This window comes from Ursus americanus, chromosome 30, assembly GCF_024610735.1.
Source record: "Ursus americanus isolate L20-20 chromosome 30, mUrsAme1.1.p, whole genome shotgun sequence".
NCBI lineage: Eukaryota > Metazoa > Chordata > Mammalia > Carnivora > Ursidae > Ursus > Ursus americanus.
In genome coordinates this window covers 1,934,107-1,952,278 of record NC_142156.1, presented here as the reverse complement: position 1 = coordinate 1,952,278, position 18,172 = coordinate 1,934,107, and the positions used below count along the sequence as shown (strand labels likewise).

The window sequence follows — 18,172 nt, the reverse complement described above, 5'->3', positions numbered from 1 at the left end:
CAATCCCACCTCTGACTTTAGTTGTGTGCCCTGGCAGATATGGCCAAAGCTCTGGCCAGCCTCAGTTTCACCATCTGTAAGATGGGCAGCATAATAGACCTCACCCCCAGGCTGTTCTAAGGCTGCAGTGACCACGTCTAGAAGCTCGCAGCCCAGAGCCCAGAAAACCAAATCGGTTCTGCATTAGGAGATGACCCTCGTGGCCTGTTGCAGAGGTGAGGACAGCGGAGGGGTATTTGCAGGGAGACTGACCGGCCGAGCCTCCACACCTCACTCTGGAACATACTTGCTGTGCAATGTCAGGTAAAACCCGTACTTTCTCTGAGTCTCTGTTCTCTGAGCCATCAGAGGGAAATGCATGACAGCAAACACTTCTGAGCCCACACTTCAAGAGCCAAGTCCTGTGCCCCACACTTTTGCGCACTGACCCAATCAGTCCCCACAATGAGCCTGCGAGCTGGGGGCCGCTCTTGGCTCCATTTTATAGAGCAGAAAACTGAGGCTTGGGGAGCCCCGGACAAAGCTGACACCCAGCAGGCTGACTCCGGACTCCTGCCCGTGGCAATGTTCGTCCTCACCAGGTTAGGGCACGAATGGAATCCGGTCAAGGGGCACGGTCGAGGTACAAGTGGTTTTGAAACTGTCAAACACTAAACCGATAGTTGTGGTGGCTGTTGTCGTTACCCTAACAGTTGAAAAACCCAGAGTCCGGCTATGAGCCCCAAAATCTCCCCACAGGGACTGACATTGGTTTTTAAAAATAAGATCAGGTCTCTCAAAATAAGGAAGCCATGCATGCTGGGAGGAGATCATCATTTTAGTGAAAAAAAAAAAAAAACCCTGATTAATGGAAATGATTCTTAATATATTTCAAAATGATCTGTTATGACACAAAGCAAAGACATTTATATATGACTTTGAAATTCTTAATAGCTGATTTGAGAGCAAACCTATTATGAAATCTTCCAGAACAGAATATATAGTAAGTAAATCATCGGGCAGGCCTCCCAGGCAGACTGACGGCAGCTCCTCTTAAAATAATTTATAAGGTGGGGTGGGGGGAGGCTGGGAGAAATTATTGCCATAATCATGTATTAATAAAATATTTATAAATGTGACTTTCCCTTTTATCGTTACAGGCAGCTACAGGTACGGGTCAGGTCCCCGAGCCCACATCGGTGTGGGGGGGGGGCATCCCACAGGACCCAGGGGGAGAAACCCCACGGACCAAACTCCTCTGGTCACTGGTCAGTGGGCCAGGGGGCTCTGTTGGCCTCTGTGTTGTGGTATCGGAGGTAGAGAGGGTTGAAGCTGACAGTAGCAATCGAAAGGCAGACCCCACCCGTCTGCAGACCTTGCAGAATGCCTGGGGCGTGGGGAGGGGGGTGCAATCAATCCTGTGTCAGCTCCGTGCAGCCAGGAGGAACCAGCTGGGCCACCTGGAGAGAGTCACCTACGCTGGGATTGACAACAAAATCCTAGACTCGCCTTCTGCTGAAGGATTGCCTTGAGCTAGCCACTACTGATGACCGATCTACCAGCCCTTGCCTTGGCCATCCCAGACCTGCCTCCCCATACACGTCCCTGGTCTGGCACTGCGGGTGCCTGTCTGTGCCTCTGCTGTCTCTGGCTGCAGGCACATGCTCAGCTCAAGTGCGGGACAGGCTGGCAGTGCGGGTGTTAATGCCTTCTGGGAGCAACCTTCAACCAGGGAGAAGCAGGAGGTGGTGGGTAAATATCGCGGCTCCCTCAACCCCCCGGGTAATACAACTGGGAGCCACATTCCTCCGAGTCGCCCAGAGGTCCCCACTGGAGCTGGGCTCCGGTCACCCAGAAGTGATGCGCTCAGTAAAGCACGTGATATCCCCTGCCTCCCCTGCCCTGTCTCCCTCCCCTAGCGCTGATCCCCTCCCAGAAGGACATGGGCACCCAAATCTTTGTCTCGGGGTCTACTTTAGGGGACCCAGTCTGGTTCAGCTTCCTCTCCCATATTCCATTTGATCCTCCCATCAACCCCATTCTCTGCCCATTGAAAGAGGAGACCACCCAAGCTCAGACAAGTCTGGTGTTCGATCCTGGTTAATTGCACCGAGAATCTCAGCTTTGCAACCTGTAACACAGGCTTGCTTCCTTCAACTCATCCCCAGCCTTCGGACGTCCCGACTCTGAACCTTCGGGGCTTTCCTGCTCTGACCTCTGCAATCCCAGCCTCGACCCAGTCAGCTCCCAAAGCTGGCTGGTGGTCCCGGTTAGGAAGCCTCCTGTCTGCTAATAAGATGCTAAATTCACAGGAGGGACCCTATTTTCACAGCCCCTCGCATCCCTCCCTCTGCCAGGTCTGGGCACAAAGTAGATGTTGGCTCATCTCAGGGATGGGGCTGTGTTATGGGCTGAATTATGTCCTCCCCAAATCTGCATGTTAAAGTACTAACTCCCAGGACTTCAAATTGTGACTGTGTTTGTCGATCGAAGCTTTCACGCAGTAATTAAGGTAAAATGAGGTCCTAGGGGTGGGCCCTAATCCAATGCGATTGGTGTCCTAATCAGAAGAGATCAGGACACCGACGCGGGCACACACAGGAGTGGAGGGCCAGCCAGGTGAGGACACGGCGGGAAGGCAAGCCTCTGCAGCCCAGGACAGAGGCCTTGGGAGAAACCAACCCTGCTGGCACCTTGACCTTGAACTTCCAGCCTCCAGAACAGTCAGAAAACAAATTCGCTAGATTAAGAACCTTGAGTCTGGCTCAAACGCAGAATGTCACATCTGCTAAAACTGCGACCAGAGAGACAGAGGTGACTTGCTGAAGGTCACACATCAAGTTGGGGGCAGGGCCGGATTCCTAACATCCTCTCTCTGGCCTGGCTCAGTCTAAGGGGGGTGGAGGAGTTTTTTTCGGAACAAATCAAGCAGGCACTTTGGAGGCACGAAGCCCCCCAGCTGCTGTGCTCTTCCATGGGATGATGCAGGATGGGATGGGCCAGCTTCTTCCGTAAAGAGCTATAGAATAGTAATTATTTGAGGCTTTGCAGGCCACACCACCTTTGTCTCAACTCTCAACTGTGCCATTGTGGCAGGAATGTAGCCATAGATGTGTAAATGAAGGGGCACGACCATGTTCCAATAAAACTTTATAGATACTATAATTTGAACACCATAGAATTTTCAGACATCCCCAAATATTACAGATAGGGAGGTAGGTAGGTAGATAGATAGATAGATAGATAGATAGATAGATAGATAGATATTCATCTAATTGAAATGTAAAAACTATTTTTAGCTTATTGCTGCCCAAAAGCAGACTGGATTTAGCCCCACAAGCCATAGTTTGCTGACCCTTCCTGGGGACAAAGCCAATTGCAGAAGTAGAGATTTTACCAGGATTAGAGCTTTGCAGGGAAAGCAAAGCAGCTCAGGTTGGAGATGGGGCCACGTTCTCACACCATGGTGTGCATGACTCACATTGGTCTTGGTGACAAGGAAGCTGAGAGCGAGACATTACAGTCCCACGGGCGAAATGGTAGTGATGCCCCATTAGCCAACGTGTTGAACCTGGCCCACGACTGATTTTTGGAAAGGTAAGTGGCATTTGATTTTTCACCTTTACTGAGTCAAGCATGTCTGTCCTTGGTTTGGACCAACTGGGGGATCCCTACCTTACTTATTTCTGACTCAACATAACTTCTAGAAATTTCCAAAATGAAATCAGTGGGCCAATACATGAAGCTCACATGTACGAGAACTGAAAGAATGGGCCCCAAGGCCCAGGAGTATGGGGATGGCAGGAATGATACACCAGCATTTTCCAGAAGTCTGCTGCCCACAGACAAATGACCCAGAATGTCAGCTGGAGTTGGTACACGGCCCCAGAGGACAGACCTCAATTCACATATATTCATTCAACAGGTAAATCCCAACTCTATGCCCTAGGAGCCAAGGAAGTCAGTCCCTACTAGAAAGAGCTAGACAAGGTCACGATCACAATACAAGGCATCACGATCCTCAGGAAGGCAGGAACCACACGGCTCTTGATCTCCACTGTCTCCCCGGGACTTTTTACAGTGCCAAAAGAGACCAGAGAAATTGGTTAGGGAAGTGAGGAGCCTTGAATGCCAAGTCAAGGAATTTTACTTGACTTCGCAGGCAAGGGAGAGCCTTGGGAGGATTCTAAGCAGGAGAATGGCACAATAGGCCTATGTTTTCTAGAAGAGAGCCCAAGGGTCACAATGAAGATGGGCTGAGGGAGGAACGCAGACATTAGCAATGAGACTACTGCAACCGTCCAAGCAAAAAAAAAAAAGACTGGCAAACAGGAAGAATAGAGAAACAGGGACAGAAATGCTGTCACAGAGGATCGGCTAGGGAGGGGTGAGGGCAAGAGGGAAGACCAGAACCACTTGCAAAAGCAAGTTGAAGTAGGAATGATCAGTAAACAGACAATTCAGGGCAGGGAGCTGACTCAGGAGAAGAAGGATGGCTGGGTAAGCTTCAGCACGTAAGGTGGGGGAGCATATCCAAGATGTCTAATAGAAACACAGCACCTTTCTTGCTTGGACCCAGCTATCTCTCAAGTGTTCTAGAGCTTCCACGCTCAATGCAGTGGCCGCTGGTCCCATATGGCCATTTAAATTTATGTTAATGTAAATGTAATTTACATTATGCAATTAAATATTCCACCCCTCTCTTGCACTAGCCGCCTGTCAGGTGCTCAGTAGCCACGTGCAGCTCGGGGCTGGTTCTGGACCACACACACGGAGAACACCTCCGCCATCACAGAAAGTTCCCCTGGACAATGCCGGTCTGCAAGGTTTCCTTGAAAAACCCAGCCCCGTTTCCATCTCACCGCGCCCCGTCCAGCAGCCTCCCAGGGAACAGTTCCCAGCGACACAGAAGATGACAGATTGACCCTGTCCCGCCACATGGAGAGAAGGGCCTTGTCAGGCACCTGCCAACGCAGACAGCTGGCCACGCAGGTGAGCTCGGCAGGAAGGACGTACCTTTGCAGGCCCCCGCCGCCCCGAGGTGGTAGATGGCTGCCAACACCCGCCAAATGGCTCGCTGCTCGCCCTCCGAAATGCCCAGCGTCTCCAGGGCACAGCGGAGCTGGGCAAAGGCGGCCGCTGCCTTCTGCTTGTCTTCAGGCTGAGAGCAAAGGGAGAGAGGAAGAGGCCATGAGGGTGGAGAAAAGGCGAGGTGCCAGCTCGGGGCTCACACTTGGGGAAAACATGCAGTCGCTTTATTAGTGCGGTAAATTACCCACAGTTAGGCTGTGCCGGTTGACACCCAGGGCTCTGACTGCAGGAAAAGTTCTAGAAATTGTTTCTCTCTGACCTCTCCATTCTGGAGATTTGTTTTTGAGGCTCTGCTCCATACGGGGCCCTAAGGATGCAAAGCCGGGGGAAGCCCGAACTTGACCAGGAGGGCCTCTCAAGGGAGCAGTGGAAGGAGGCATGACCGGAGTCCGGGTATGAGTGGGGAACAGTGGAATCTCTGAGGCGGGAAGGTGCTCGTGGATCCCACCCAAAAGCGCCAAAGAGATGGTCATAGAAGGCGAAAGAAACCCGAGATTGAATTTGGAAGATAAATAGGCATCATCGACCAATTTAATGCAATAAGTCCGGACAAGCAGAGGGAACGACGTGACCAAAGGAGATCTGAGGAGACAACAGGTGAGCCACTGAATGCGGGCACAGAAGCAGGTATTTTTGGAGGTGGGGCCGACAGAGAAGAGAGAAAGTTTGAGAAGCTGGCAGGTGCCAGTTGTGAAGGCCTCACCCATGATGTTAAGGGCACGGGCTTTAAAGTCCAACCACGACGGGCAGACACGCAGTATAGACCCCTATCTGTACTCCCGCACCTGTGGCAGAGATCAGTAATCAATCAAGAGCCCGCAGCAAGCCAGTGGGTCCCCGGTTCTTCTCAGGACACCCCCCGTTGCAGCCGACACCAACAGATCTGCCTCGGCAACCCAAGTGGAATCAGTTCACCATCCCCAGCGCAAGTGATGGGAGACTGCCCAAGATTTTTAAGCGGGAGGAAAGAGAAAGTGACATGATCAGATGTGTATGGGTTGTAGGGTGTTGTTTTTTTCTTTTTCAGATTTATGATCCCAATTATGTTTGATTGAATATTAAAATTAGTCTGCAACTCCTGCACACACCATCTGGCCAAGGAGACTCAGCCCAGAAACCTGCTGGGCTGAGAGGAAGTGAGCTGGGGACAAGAATTCTTTTGTCACTAATCCACCAGCAGATAATGAGGAGCTGATTTGCACTTGGCCCTCTTACAGAGCGTGGGCGATGAACTGTAGGCTGTCAAAGCGGGCAGGTCCTTGCATTTTGCAGAACCCAATGCCCAGAGAGGGGAGAACACTGGCCCAAGGTCACACAGCAAATTAGTATCAGATGCAGAACGAGAATCTGGCTTTTCTGATGCCCAGTCCAGGTCTCTTGTCCCCTCCCTTCGAGCCACTTCTAACTAGGAAAGAAGCCTAGCAACCAATTGGGACGGCGTCAAAGCATGCAGTGACATTGAGAGATTCGCTGTGAAAATATTTCAATTAATAGCAAAAGCATGTTCCACTGATCCATCATATTTCTGGGCCACCACAGGACCACAAAATCCCTAGCAACCAGGAGCTCAACCTAGCAACCACAGCTGCTCCGCTGGAGCAGACGGAGGAAAGGAAGGCGTCTTACCAACATGCTCTCGGTTATTTATGAGATTTCAAAGCAGCCGCGAAAGGACACCAAAAGGACAGTGGCAACACATTTATTATGGCCGCCACTGTCAGCTCTGAGCATTTGACTTTAAATTATAGGCGGACTCCATCATCTGCCACTTAGCTCGTGTGAAGAGAAGGAGAAACTTTCCCTAAAGCTTAATGTTTCTCTCCCTCCCCTCTCCTCCCCCCCCCACCCCTGCCCACAGCTCTGTTGCAACAGAACATAGAGGGACCAGACAATTAGGATCAGGACCATGTTTACAGTTCCTTGCATTTCCAGGGAAGCAAACACCTCCGCCTAATGCTGGGATGTAAGCCACTCCTTGCATCCCAGCCGTGCACGGAGAGATCGGTGAAGTTAGTGGGATGCAGCAAGTCACAGCCCAAAGGTCTATGCATGGGAGGAGGGATAAGCAAAGGGCCGTGGAGCCAGGGCACAGTGCTGGCGTATCAGCCACCAGTGAACAAGAACGAGCCGCGGGGGGCGTGCAACCACACGCCTGAATCCCACAGACCCGGGCTGAGCCAGAGAAGCCAGAGAGCAGAGACTCCGCACCACGGGACTCGCATCCCTGCGAGATTCGAGCACGGGCCAAAGGAGCCTCTGGAAAGACACGTCAGGCTGATGACTCTGCAATGGGAGGGACATGCCTGAAGGCAAAGAGACTCGAGGGAGCGAGGCTTTATCAGAATGATCGGGAACGTTCTAGGTGTTGATCTGGGCTGCGGCTACAGGTGTGGTTAAGAATATCATCATCACTGAGTTAGTGGCTTAAAATGAGTGCACTTTATATGCTTTATGCCTCACCTCAATTAAAAAAAAAAAATTGGGAGTCCCTGGGTGGCTCAGTCGGTTAAGCATCTGCCTTTGGCTCAGGTCATGATCCCAGGGGTCCTGGGATTGAGCCCCAGGTCGGGCTCCCTGCTGGGTGGGGAGTCTGCTTCTCCCTCTGCCTCTGCCCCGCCTCCTGCTTGTACTCTCTCTCCCTCTCTCAAATAAATAAATAAACAAAAAAATAAATATTAAAAAATTAAATAAAATAATGGAAAAAAAGGCCAACTCACACCATGCCCAGAGTTTATCTGAGGCAATCAAAGACTCAAGGTCAACCAAAGACTGCAGGTAATTTAGCGAGAAGGAAAAAAAAATCCAGAATGCTCTCTCCACATTAGACTGGGCTGTGCTTAGAGCACCCCGAGATTCCTACAATGCTGAGAGAGGCCAGCTTTGGATTTGGAGTCAGACAGAGCTGGACGTTCCCTGGACTCTGTGCTCCCAACACGGTGACTTTGTGCCGCAGGATCTCTTGCCCTGGCTGGTCCTCAGTTTCCACTTCCGTAGAATGGAAATCACAGCCCGCCCTCCTCCCAGGGCCACTGTAAGGAATAAATGAGTCGTGTGTAAAGCACCCAGCATAGAGCCCCGGCACATAGTGGTGCCGAACAAATGCTGGTCCCGGAGCACCACTGCGTCTCTCCGGCTGTGCCTTTATCTGGGCTGTTCTGCTTTCTGGGACACCCTCCCCCCCTGCTGCCCAAGTGCATGCCCAGCACTCCACGGAAGGTGAACCCATGTCCTTGAGCGGCTCCCAGATCAATGACGGGGACCGATGTGCAAACGGAATGACGGAGTGAGTGCAGGGGTGGGGGAGAGAGGACTGGGAGACTCTGGGGGGCCGGGGGAGGTCTGAGGCTTCCTGGATGTAGTGGTCCGTGAAACAAACAGAATGAACGAGGGGACATGGGCGCTGGGGGGGCGGGGGCGGGGGCGGGGACAGGAAGAGTCTCCAAGCAGAAGGGTGCAAGGCTGGGGGAGCGTGGTGCTTTGGGTGCAGAGAACCCTGAGGTCGGTCGTGCAGGCCTGTCTCGCCGAGCGACGGGCAGTGGGGAGCCTCGGGCTACAGCTGGACGCTGCTCTCTGATGGAGCCCATGCCTACCGGAGGCCTCCTTGGCCAAGGGAAAGCTGGCACGCGAGCACCCTCTTCCCAGAGGTCGGCTCTAGCAGGAAAATGCTGAACACTTGCAAAAGACACATCGGTGCCCACGCCAGTGGGTGAACCTCCTGGAGAACGTGGGGAGGGCAGGATGGGGTCAGCCCGGAGCCTGGAGCTCCCCATACCAGAGCCGTTCTGCCCCCACGCTCAATCTGAGCGTTTCACACCCTCCCTGGGCCCTGGGAGCCCATTGAAGGAGGGAGAAGAGGAAACACGAATCGAGCACCTGCTGCACTGTACCAGGTACTTTCACTTTATAAGTGACTGACAGAGGAGGAAACTGAGGCTCAGAGAGGGTTAGGCCCTTGCCCAAAGCCACCCAGCTGGGGAGGAGAAAAATCACTGCTTGCCAGATACTCTACGGGGCCCCCACTGCTAGGAGCAGACCAAGCAGCTAGGTATGACTGTACCCATTCCACGGGTGCAGACACTGAGGATAAATGACCCAAGAGTGCACAGTCGGTCAGACCCCAGAGCACACGGTCTTCAGCCATGACACAGGATTGAGGCGACAGAAGGGGACGGACAATAGTGCCAGATTGGGGGTCAGGTCCAGCCCTGCCTCTACCACTTCCTAGCTGTGTGCTCTTAGGCAAGTCACTTCACCTCTCTGAGCCCGGTTACTGCTTCTGAAAAACAGTTGTGATAATAATCCCTTTGCTCAAAGGACCATCAGGGGGATTAAGGAAGTGAGGGTTCTGGGCAGAGCCCCTTACAAGAGTGTGTGATCCCCCCAACTTCCCATTTAGAGACCATTCCTCCACAGTTGACAACTGGCTTATAAAAAATAAACATCCCTTGGACCAAAGCCTGGAAGGTAACAGCCAGAAGCAAACTGCTGGGAGGCAAGGATTATTATTATTATCACTGCTGCTGGGCACTTTTAAAAAAAAAAATCAGGCTAGGTTGCAGAAAAATAAATTATAGAGAAGAAGAAAATAATATGAAAGCTTTGTGATTTCAAATGAGTCCCGGTGCCTGGCAGATCTGAAATAAGTCCCATTTAAAAGCGGAAAGTGGCAGGCAGCAAGGCCACAGGGCAGGGACCAGGAGCTGGGACTGACAGTCAGTGAGCGGAGGCGGCCACTGGGGTCTCGCACCAGCCTGCGGGGCTCCGCGCTTCCAACCCCGGGGGCCCTGCTCCAGCTGACGGCCCCGCGCCTCATCCTGGGCTCTGCAGCCACGCTCCGTCTTCCCCTTTGCATCGGGCACTCAGTGGAGCAGGGATGCTGGCTTCACTGCCCCTGTCCAACTCACTCAGTGCACCACCAGACCAGCTCATGCTCACCTCCTCCAGGCAACCTTCCTTGATACGCCTCTACCCCTCCCAGCCTGGCCTCAGCCGACACACACCTCTCATTCAAGCACCTGTCATTCTGGCTTCAAATGATCTGCTACTGTGGCCATTGGCAGCCCCCACCTGCCTCCAAAACCGTGAGTTCTTCATGACAGAGACCCAGCTGGGTTATCTCTGTGCCAGTGCCTGGGACACGAGATCAATAAATATCCACTGAAGAGTCAATGTCAATGAGCTGCCAGTTAGTGTCCCCAAATCAGAGTCATGGACGCCGAGGCAGAGTTTATCCACCCCCTGCACCAGGCCCTCTGGCCACTAATCCCATGTTGGAGGACCCCAGAGGCCCGGCCGGCTGAGGAAGCAGAGCCCCAAACTCTCGGATTCCCTTCTCCGAGCTCCTCTGTGATTCCCCGCAAACACCTCAGCTCCCAGGATGCAGGCAATGGATCCAAAGAGAGACATGAGGTCCCCAAAACCCCAGGAAATGCCTTTGAAGACACCGCGGGATACATTAAAGTGCAATTGATATAGTTCTGCAAAATTCAGAAAATTGAAAAGATGCGATTAGCCAAGTTGTGGGGAGTGGGGTCTGCTCGTTCATTTATTCACTCAACAAACGTTTATTATGACCATGTGCCCGGCTCAGTGCTAGGCCTCGTAAAATACACAAGCAGTGAAGACCCCCACCTTCTTGGACCTTAGGATGGTGGGGAGACAGAGAATAAGCAAAAAACACAATGACAGATTGTTATCAACGAGATCACACACACGTATAACAGGAGGTCTCTCCCTGGTCAGGGGGCTGGGAAGCGGGGAACAGTGATATTGGCACAGAGGCCCAGGCTATTAAGAACAACGACAACAACAAAAAATATATACATATATATATATATATATATTTTTAAAGTGATCTCTACTCCCAACACAGGGCTCAAACTCATGACCCCGAGATGCACAAAGATATTTATTATCTCATTATTAAGAACTACAGAAAGGGTTTAGAGCCTTTTCATTAAATGGACAACATGAGGGAAACGGTTCGGGGAATCCTGACTCCCCTCGGAACGTCTGTCTGGTCATTAAAGATATTGTTTGTGAAAGTTTTCATGACATCCAGTCTGTTATGAACTATATCAAATATTCATAGAAAAAACGCCGAGAGCAGATCTGTAAACATGTTACCAATGGATGTCTCCGGATGGCGAAGTTATGGGCGCCTATGCTTTTGTGTGAGTGTATGTGAGATCATTTCGGTTTTGCCTGTATGCTTTTTTCTAATTTTTTCACAGGAAGTATACATTAATTAATTTTGAAAAAATTAATGTTATATATATTATATATAGTATATGGTTGTATATATATTATATATATATATATTCTCTCTCTATATATATGTGTGTGTGTGTGTATATATATATATATTTTAAAGTAATCTCTACACCCAACGTGGGGCTCAAACCCATGACCCTGAGATCAAGAGTCACGTGATCCACTAACTGAGCCAGCCAGACGCCCCTAAAAATAAATGTTATATTAAAAATATAAACTAGAGGACAGAGATAAGCCCAACGAGACAAAAAACAAGGTGTGTACTGCCAAGGGGGCTGAACTGGGGGCCTCGTGGGCCCCTGAGGCTTTGTCCCACCCACCTGACCCTGTGTGTCCAAACTGAGTGTCTAAGTACTTGATGGGTTTCATCTCATTTAACTTGGGAGCAAGGGGGACTATTAGCATCCCAGCTTTACCTTTGAGGAAACTGACGCCCAGGGAATTGAAGTCACCCTGCTTAAGGCCACCCATCTGGTCCTGGAATTTGAACCTGGATTTATCAGACTCCAGGACCCATTTCTTAACCACGGTCATCAGTGAATTCTCAGGCTCAGGGAACAGTGAAAGCCACGGTCTACAGATGAAGTCAGGGCAGAACCGATCGGAGCCAGTGGGACTGGCTAAGGAGGAGGCGGAAGAAAGCTCAGCCAGGAATGAATTGAGCTAAAGAATTGCCAGATGAAATGCAGGACATGTAGTTCAATTTGAATCTCTGATAAACGATGGGTAGTGGTTTAGTACATTTCCCTGTAATATCTGGTGGAGCAGGAATGCTGGCCTCACTGCCCCTGTCCAACTTCACTCTCGGGCTCACCTCCTCCAGGCAGCCTTCTCTGATATGACTCCAACCCTCCAGGCCTGCCCATGCAGGATTAGGGGCATAATTATACTAAAAAAATTATTCTATGTTTATCTGAAGTTCAAATTTAACTGGGCATCCTGCAGGGTTTTTTTTTTTTTTTTTTTAGTTTTACTGAATTATAATTGACAGATAAAAATTGTATATTTTAGGTGTACGACAATGTGATGATTTGATATATGTGCACGTTCTGAAATGATTGCAGACACCCGTCACTTCACACAGTTACCATTTTTTGTGTGTGGTGAGAACACTTAAGATCCACTCTCCTAGAAAATTTGACGTATGCCATAAACACGATTATGAACGATAGTCACCATGCTGTACATTAGATCCGTTACAAGATGAAGTTCTGGGCATCCTGTATTTCTGTGCTCTCAATCTGGCAACTTGGGGGGCTTGTACTTAGCAACTCCCGTTCTTGGGGGGTATTTCCTGACCACCAAATGCCCTTACTGAGTCAGTCCTGGGACCACCCAGCCCCAGAAAAACGAGCCCAGGCTGGGATCAAAGAGCAGTGAGCTTTCAGACTTTATTTTTGTTCTTAGAACACCGAGGAAAGTTTCCCTGGATACCTGCCAGGTCGCGGAGAGAGAACAAAGGAACACCCTACCAGTTCCCACAAATCAACTGGTCTAAAGAAAACACCCCCCAGGAACACACAAAAAAAGAAATCTACTTCAAAAGCCTTCCTGACACGGATTCCCACTGTGACCCGTTCCTGTGTGCAGACTGTTAACAAAAAGTCAGGCTGGGGAGAGCCCACGAGGACCAGGCTGGGGCTGGTCCCCTCAAAAACAATCCTCTCGTGCACTCAGATGGACACAGTTGGCCAAAATTCATTAACGCAAACCGGAAAGCCCAGCGCTGGGATAACCTCTCATCCTGTGCGGTCACGCTCAAGGTCTGGGCTTCTAACAGTTCCCCAGTCATGGGGAGAAAGGGTCTGGAAGAAAACCATACTGTGGATGCCTGCCAGCGAAACGGGGTGTCGGAAGAAGAGTGGCTCAGCCCCCGGAATTTAAAGATGGAATGGCTGCATCTTCTTACTGCTACTGAGAAATCAGCTCTGTGTCCCTGGTTCTTGGGGGGCGGGGGTTCCCCCGACCAGCCGCAGAAGCATCACTTGGGAACTTGTGAGGAATGCAGATTCCAAGGCCCTGCCCCAGACCTGCTGAATCCGAATTCTGTGGAGAGTACCCAGCAGTGTGTGTGTGTGTGTGTGTGTGTGTGTGTGTGTGTGTGTAGACAGCTTCCTTAAAGTGTAATTGACAAAGGATAAACTTCTCATCTTTAAAAGGTATAATCTGATACGCATGAAACTATCACCCATAATAAAGACAATGAACATATCCATCACCCCCCAAAAGTTCCCTTTTATCATCCTTTCTCCCCTCCTCCTGCCCCCACCCAATGCCCAGGCAACCACTGCCCTATCTTCTGTCACTGTTGGTCAGTCTGCTATTTATAGAGTTTCACATACAGTTATTGTCTCTTTCATCAGAGATTTTTCTTTTCTTTCTTTTTTTTTTTTTTAAGATTTTATCCACTTATTCATGAGAGCGAGAGAGCACAAGCAAGGGGAGCAGCAGGCAGAGGGAGACGCAGACTCCCCGCCGAGCAAGGAGTCCTATGCAGGACTCGATCCCACGACCCTGGGATCATGACCTGAGCCGAAGGCAGAGGCTTAACCCACTGAACCACCCAGGCATCCCTCATTGGAGATTTCTCACTCGGCGTAGTTATTTTGAGAGCCGTCCTGTTCTTGGATATGCCAGTTGCTCATTGATTTTTATGGCTGACTCATATACAATCTTCATCGATATCCAACAGCCACTCACCGTTTATTAGACATTGCTAGGTTTGGGCTGTTATGAATAAAATTGCCGAGAACTGTCACATTAAAACCTTTGTCTGGACATGCACTTGCATTTTCCTGTATAAATACCTAAGAGAGGGGCACCTGGGTGGCAGAGCGGTTAGGCATCTGCCTTCGGCTCAGGGCGTGATCCCAGCGTTATGGGATCGAGCCCCACATCAGGCTCTTCCGCTGTGAGCCTGCTTCTTCCTCTCCCACTCCCCCTGCTTGTGTTCCCTCTCTTGCTGGCTGTCTCTATCTCTGTCAAATAAATAAATAAAATCTTTAAAAAAAAATACCTAAGAGAACACTAGCGTATCATGCAGAAAATGTAGGTTTTCTCTCTTAAGAGACTCTTTTCCCAAATAGTTGTACTTTCTACAGCCCCTCCAGCAACGTGGGAGAGTCCCGGCTGCCCCAAATTGTCGCCAGCACTTGGTATGGTCGATCGTTTAAAATGCAGACATTCTCGTGATTGTGCAGTGGTAACGTATCATGGCTTCAGTTTGAATTCCTTTAATGACTAGCGAAGTGCAGCCTATATTCACGCGCATTATCGACCATCCATGCATCTTCTTTGGCAAAATGTATGTTGAAATCTTTTGCCCGTCTTTTTTTGTCAGGTTGTACCTATGTGTTTAGACAGTCATCTATCATATTCCGGATTCAAATACTTTCTCAGATATGTGATTTGAAAATATTGTTTCCCAGTTCGTGGCTTGTATTTTCATATTAACAGTATCTTTCAAAGAACAGAAGTTCTTCATTTTGATGAAATACAATTTTTCTGTTTGTCTTCTTATGGACTGTGTATTTGGTGGCATATCTAAGAAACCTTTGCCCAAAACAAAGCCAGGTAAATTTTCCCCTTATTTTGTTCTAGAAATTGTATGGCTTTAAGTTTTACATTTGGGCCTATAATCCATTCTCTGTTCACATCTGAGTATGGTGTGAGGTTATGGATTGAAATCCATTTTTGACATGAGGATTCCCCCATTATTCCAGCACTATTTATTTCCCAGATTGTATCTTTGTTAAAAAGGCTTTGGCGTGGAAATTATCTAACCTCCCTTCCATGGTGAACTCCTATTCATCCCTCAAAACCCTGTCAAATGTCCCTGGAGCTAAAAAGCCTTCTCTGACTGAGACCAAGTAGCTCTTTCAACCACCCTCTGGTGCCCACAGCATCTCAGCCAACATCTGGCATATTCGTATCTCACACGACTGCATTAATACTGGCATCCATCTCTCCGGATAGAGTAAAAATTCATGAATAGAGGCCATAATCCCAGCACTTAGTCCAGGCCTAGCATGGGAGCTGGTGGAAGGTATAGTGGGGTTGGGGGTGACTCATAAAACAATTGTTAAGATATAAACAAATGAATAAAAGAATAAACAAGTCAACACCTGGCTTTTTTAAACAAGTGGCTACCATCTCTCCAAGTCCAGCTCACAGAGCCCATTTCCAGGAAGCTGTCTCTGACTGCCCCTACCCATGCGAATCACCAATAATATTTACTAAGAGTCCCTGGTTGATAGATCTAGGCCAAGCCCTGTGCGCCACACTTCACGTTCATCGTTTAGTTTACCCCTCACCCCGACCCAATGAGGCAGAGACTACCATTCGCATTATTTGACCGAAGAGGAGACAAGTGTTCAGAGAGGTTGGGTCTGTGGTCATGTATCTGATAAGTGTCAGAGCCAAGGTTTGAGCCCAGAGCCTGCGTGCTTACCTCTCTGTATACCACCTCCTGGCTCCCCTTATGTGTACAAGTCCCAGTTACCCTACCAGCCCAGGCCCCCGCAAAGGCAACCCTTGCATCCCCCACACGACCAACCCTTGCCAACCACGTACCCCACCAGCAAAGGAGAAGAGTCATGCAGGAAACCCCTCCATCAGGCTCTCATCCTGGCCAGGGGGACACAGACACCCTCACACCCCCCAGGAGGACCTCCTCCTTACCTTAGGCCATACGCCCAGGCCGAAGGAGCTGCTATCTGCCAGCTGGTGCAGGTGCAGCTCTGTCCTGGAAGCAGAGAAGGGACTAGAAGTCAGGGAGGGGCTGCCCACACCAGAGGACTGGCAGAGCGTATGGTCCTCATGGCAGAGGGCTCCCACCATGGCCCCGATGGCCCCAAAGCCTGCCCCAGTCCCTACTCCCGTTTCTGGAATATTCTGAACTCCCTGCCCTTCCATGGCCCTTCCTAAGTGCCAGGAAACCCTGGCATGAAGAATCATAAACTCCATACACCCAGGGGAGCAGATGCTAACTCCAGGTCCTCTGCTGATCGGCTGTGTGAACGTGCTCCAGGGTCATATCTGAGCAGTCGACCTGAATGAGTCCTTGCCGTCTGCTAAGTTCAAAGACGCCGGCTCTGTCACTCACCTGAGATCCAGGTCCAACCCCGCTAGCATCTGCGAGAAAACCTCGAAATTGCCTTCCCCTTCCGGCTGCCGGGCCACGCGGCTCTTCTCCAAAAGCATCGTCTGCAACGGGAACAGACGGGACGTAGTTGGCCCTTGAGGTACACCTGCCGGCAGCCCCATCAGGGTGCCCCTCTGCCCCAATGCACTCTTGGGGGCAACAGCTCAGGTCCGCACTCCATCGGGCACCTCCGTATGGAACCTGCGTGGTCCTTTATCCTACTGATTCAGAGCCCATCCAGGGACTCGACTACTGCCATAGACCTCGTTCCAATGAAAGCATCCAAAAGTAATAACAATTAAACAGAGCCACTCTCCAACATACTCATATTTAACAGAAGCGTACTAACTTGACCCAAGTGGTGATTAATGGGGGAATTGCAGGGCCAGGACAGAAAAGGGACTTATTTCGCACCGACGAGTTTTCTTTGAGTCTGGATATTATCCCAGCTCAGCCTACGAACCACCCTTCTGATAACCTAATCCTATTTTCTGCTCAAACAGCATGTTTGAGGTGGAAAGGGGAGCGGCACTGGCGATCGTGGAGACAGGAACAAACAGGTCATGTGTTGGTTACATGTGGCGGGGCCGCAGAAGGCTGGCGAGCGTCTGTTTAATTTCAGCTTACGCTTTTAAGACCCAGCTAATGAGAGACTGAGTTATATATTTACCCATAAATATTTCATCCCTGCGACATTCGGAGGTGCACACAGGCCAGCAATGCTCCGGGGTGCTGAGCGAGGTGGGGAGGAGGTGGCCACAGCTGGGGGAGCCACAACCATTGAGATACATTCCAGGGTCCCACGTAGAGGCGTGGCCTCTGCTGAGTGGGACTGGGGACACTGCAGCACCAAGGGCCCTCCGCTCCCGTCCCGCCCAGAACACCCACCTGGAGCTGAGCGGCTGTGACTCGCCCCGTGGCATTGAAGTCCAGCGACATCACCATGGCAACACGGGTGGCATTGCAGCTGTGGCCAGTGGACACGGAGCCAAAAGCCCGGAGGACGGTGAAGGTAGCTCGGATCTTCTCCACTGTTGAAGGCATGGGGCAGGGTGTCACCCATGGCCCAGGAGCTGCCACCCCCACCTCTCACAGAACCACCTTCCCCACTGGCAGCTGCAGCAGTCCAGACCCATCTGGCCCCAAGCTCCAGCACGCTCCCCACCATCTCCCCAGCTCAGCACTAAACCACATTTCACTCCTGCCCTGACTGAGTACTGCAAGCAGGATGCAGGGGAGCAAGACTAAGTCAAGAAGGGGAGACACGCAGGGCCAGGATAGATACAGTCCGGTAACAGGGGCCTCCTGGTCCTGATGCAGGAGTGCGGGGCATGAACATTCTCAGACCTGCTCCGAGGGAGCTCACAGGGTAACAGCAGCCTTGAAAAGCCCTGCAGTCTCTCCACAACTATTTATGGGGCACCTACTATGCACTAGGCACTGTGCCAGTCACCTAGATACAGCCTATCCTGACTCCCACCCTCCAACACACGCACTCACAGCAGAACCACATCTTGAGAGAGCCAAGACTGGCGCCTCTCCCCGTTTTATCCCCAGCCCCTAATGTGGGTCAGGTGAAGAGTCGGTGATCAGTGTAGCTTTGGAATCACCCCAGTGCTGCAGCAGACACGGTGGTTAAGGGGATTTGAATATGGGCTCTGCCTTTGCTATTTACCTAATTTGGGG

At 50.7% G+C, this 18,172-nt stretch overlaps 1 protein-coding gene across 1 annotated transcript in view; it reads right to left on the bottom strand.

Moving 5' to 3' along the window:
* MYO18B (myosin XVIIIB) overlaps nucleotides 1–18,172 on the bottom strand; it is a gene marked incomplete at its 5' end in the record, with an annotated part of 232,250 nt that overhangs the window by 199,783 nt on the left and 14,295 nt on the right. The window contains 4 exons of the mRNA XM_045791207.2: nucleotides 4,996–5,140; nucleotides 16,024–16,087; nucleotides 16,448–16,548; nucleotides 17,375–17,517. Of these exons, the coding sequence (XP_045647163.2) occupies nucleotides 4,996–5,140; nucleotides 16,024–16,087; nucleotides 16,448–16,548; nucleotides 17,375–17,517 (453 nt within the window). The remainder of the gene's footprint in view (nucleotides 1–4,995; nucleotides 5,141–16,023; nucleotides 16,088–16,447; nucleotides 16,549–17,374; nucleotides 17,518–18,172) is intronic.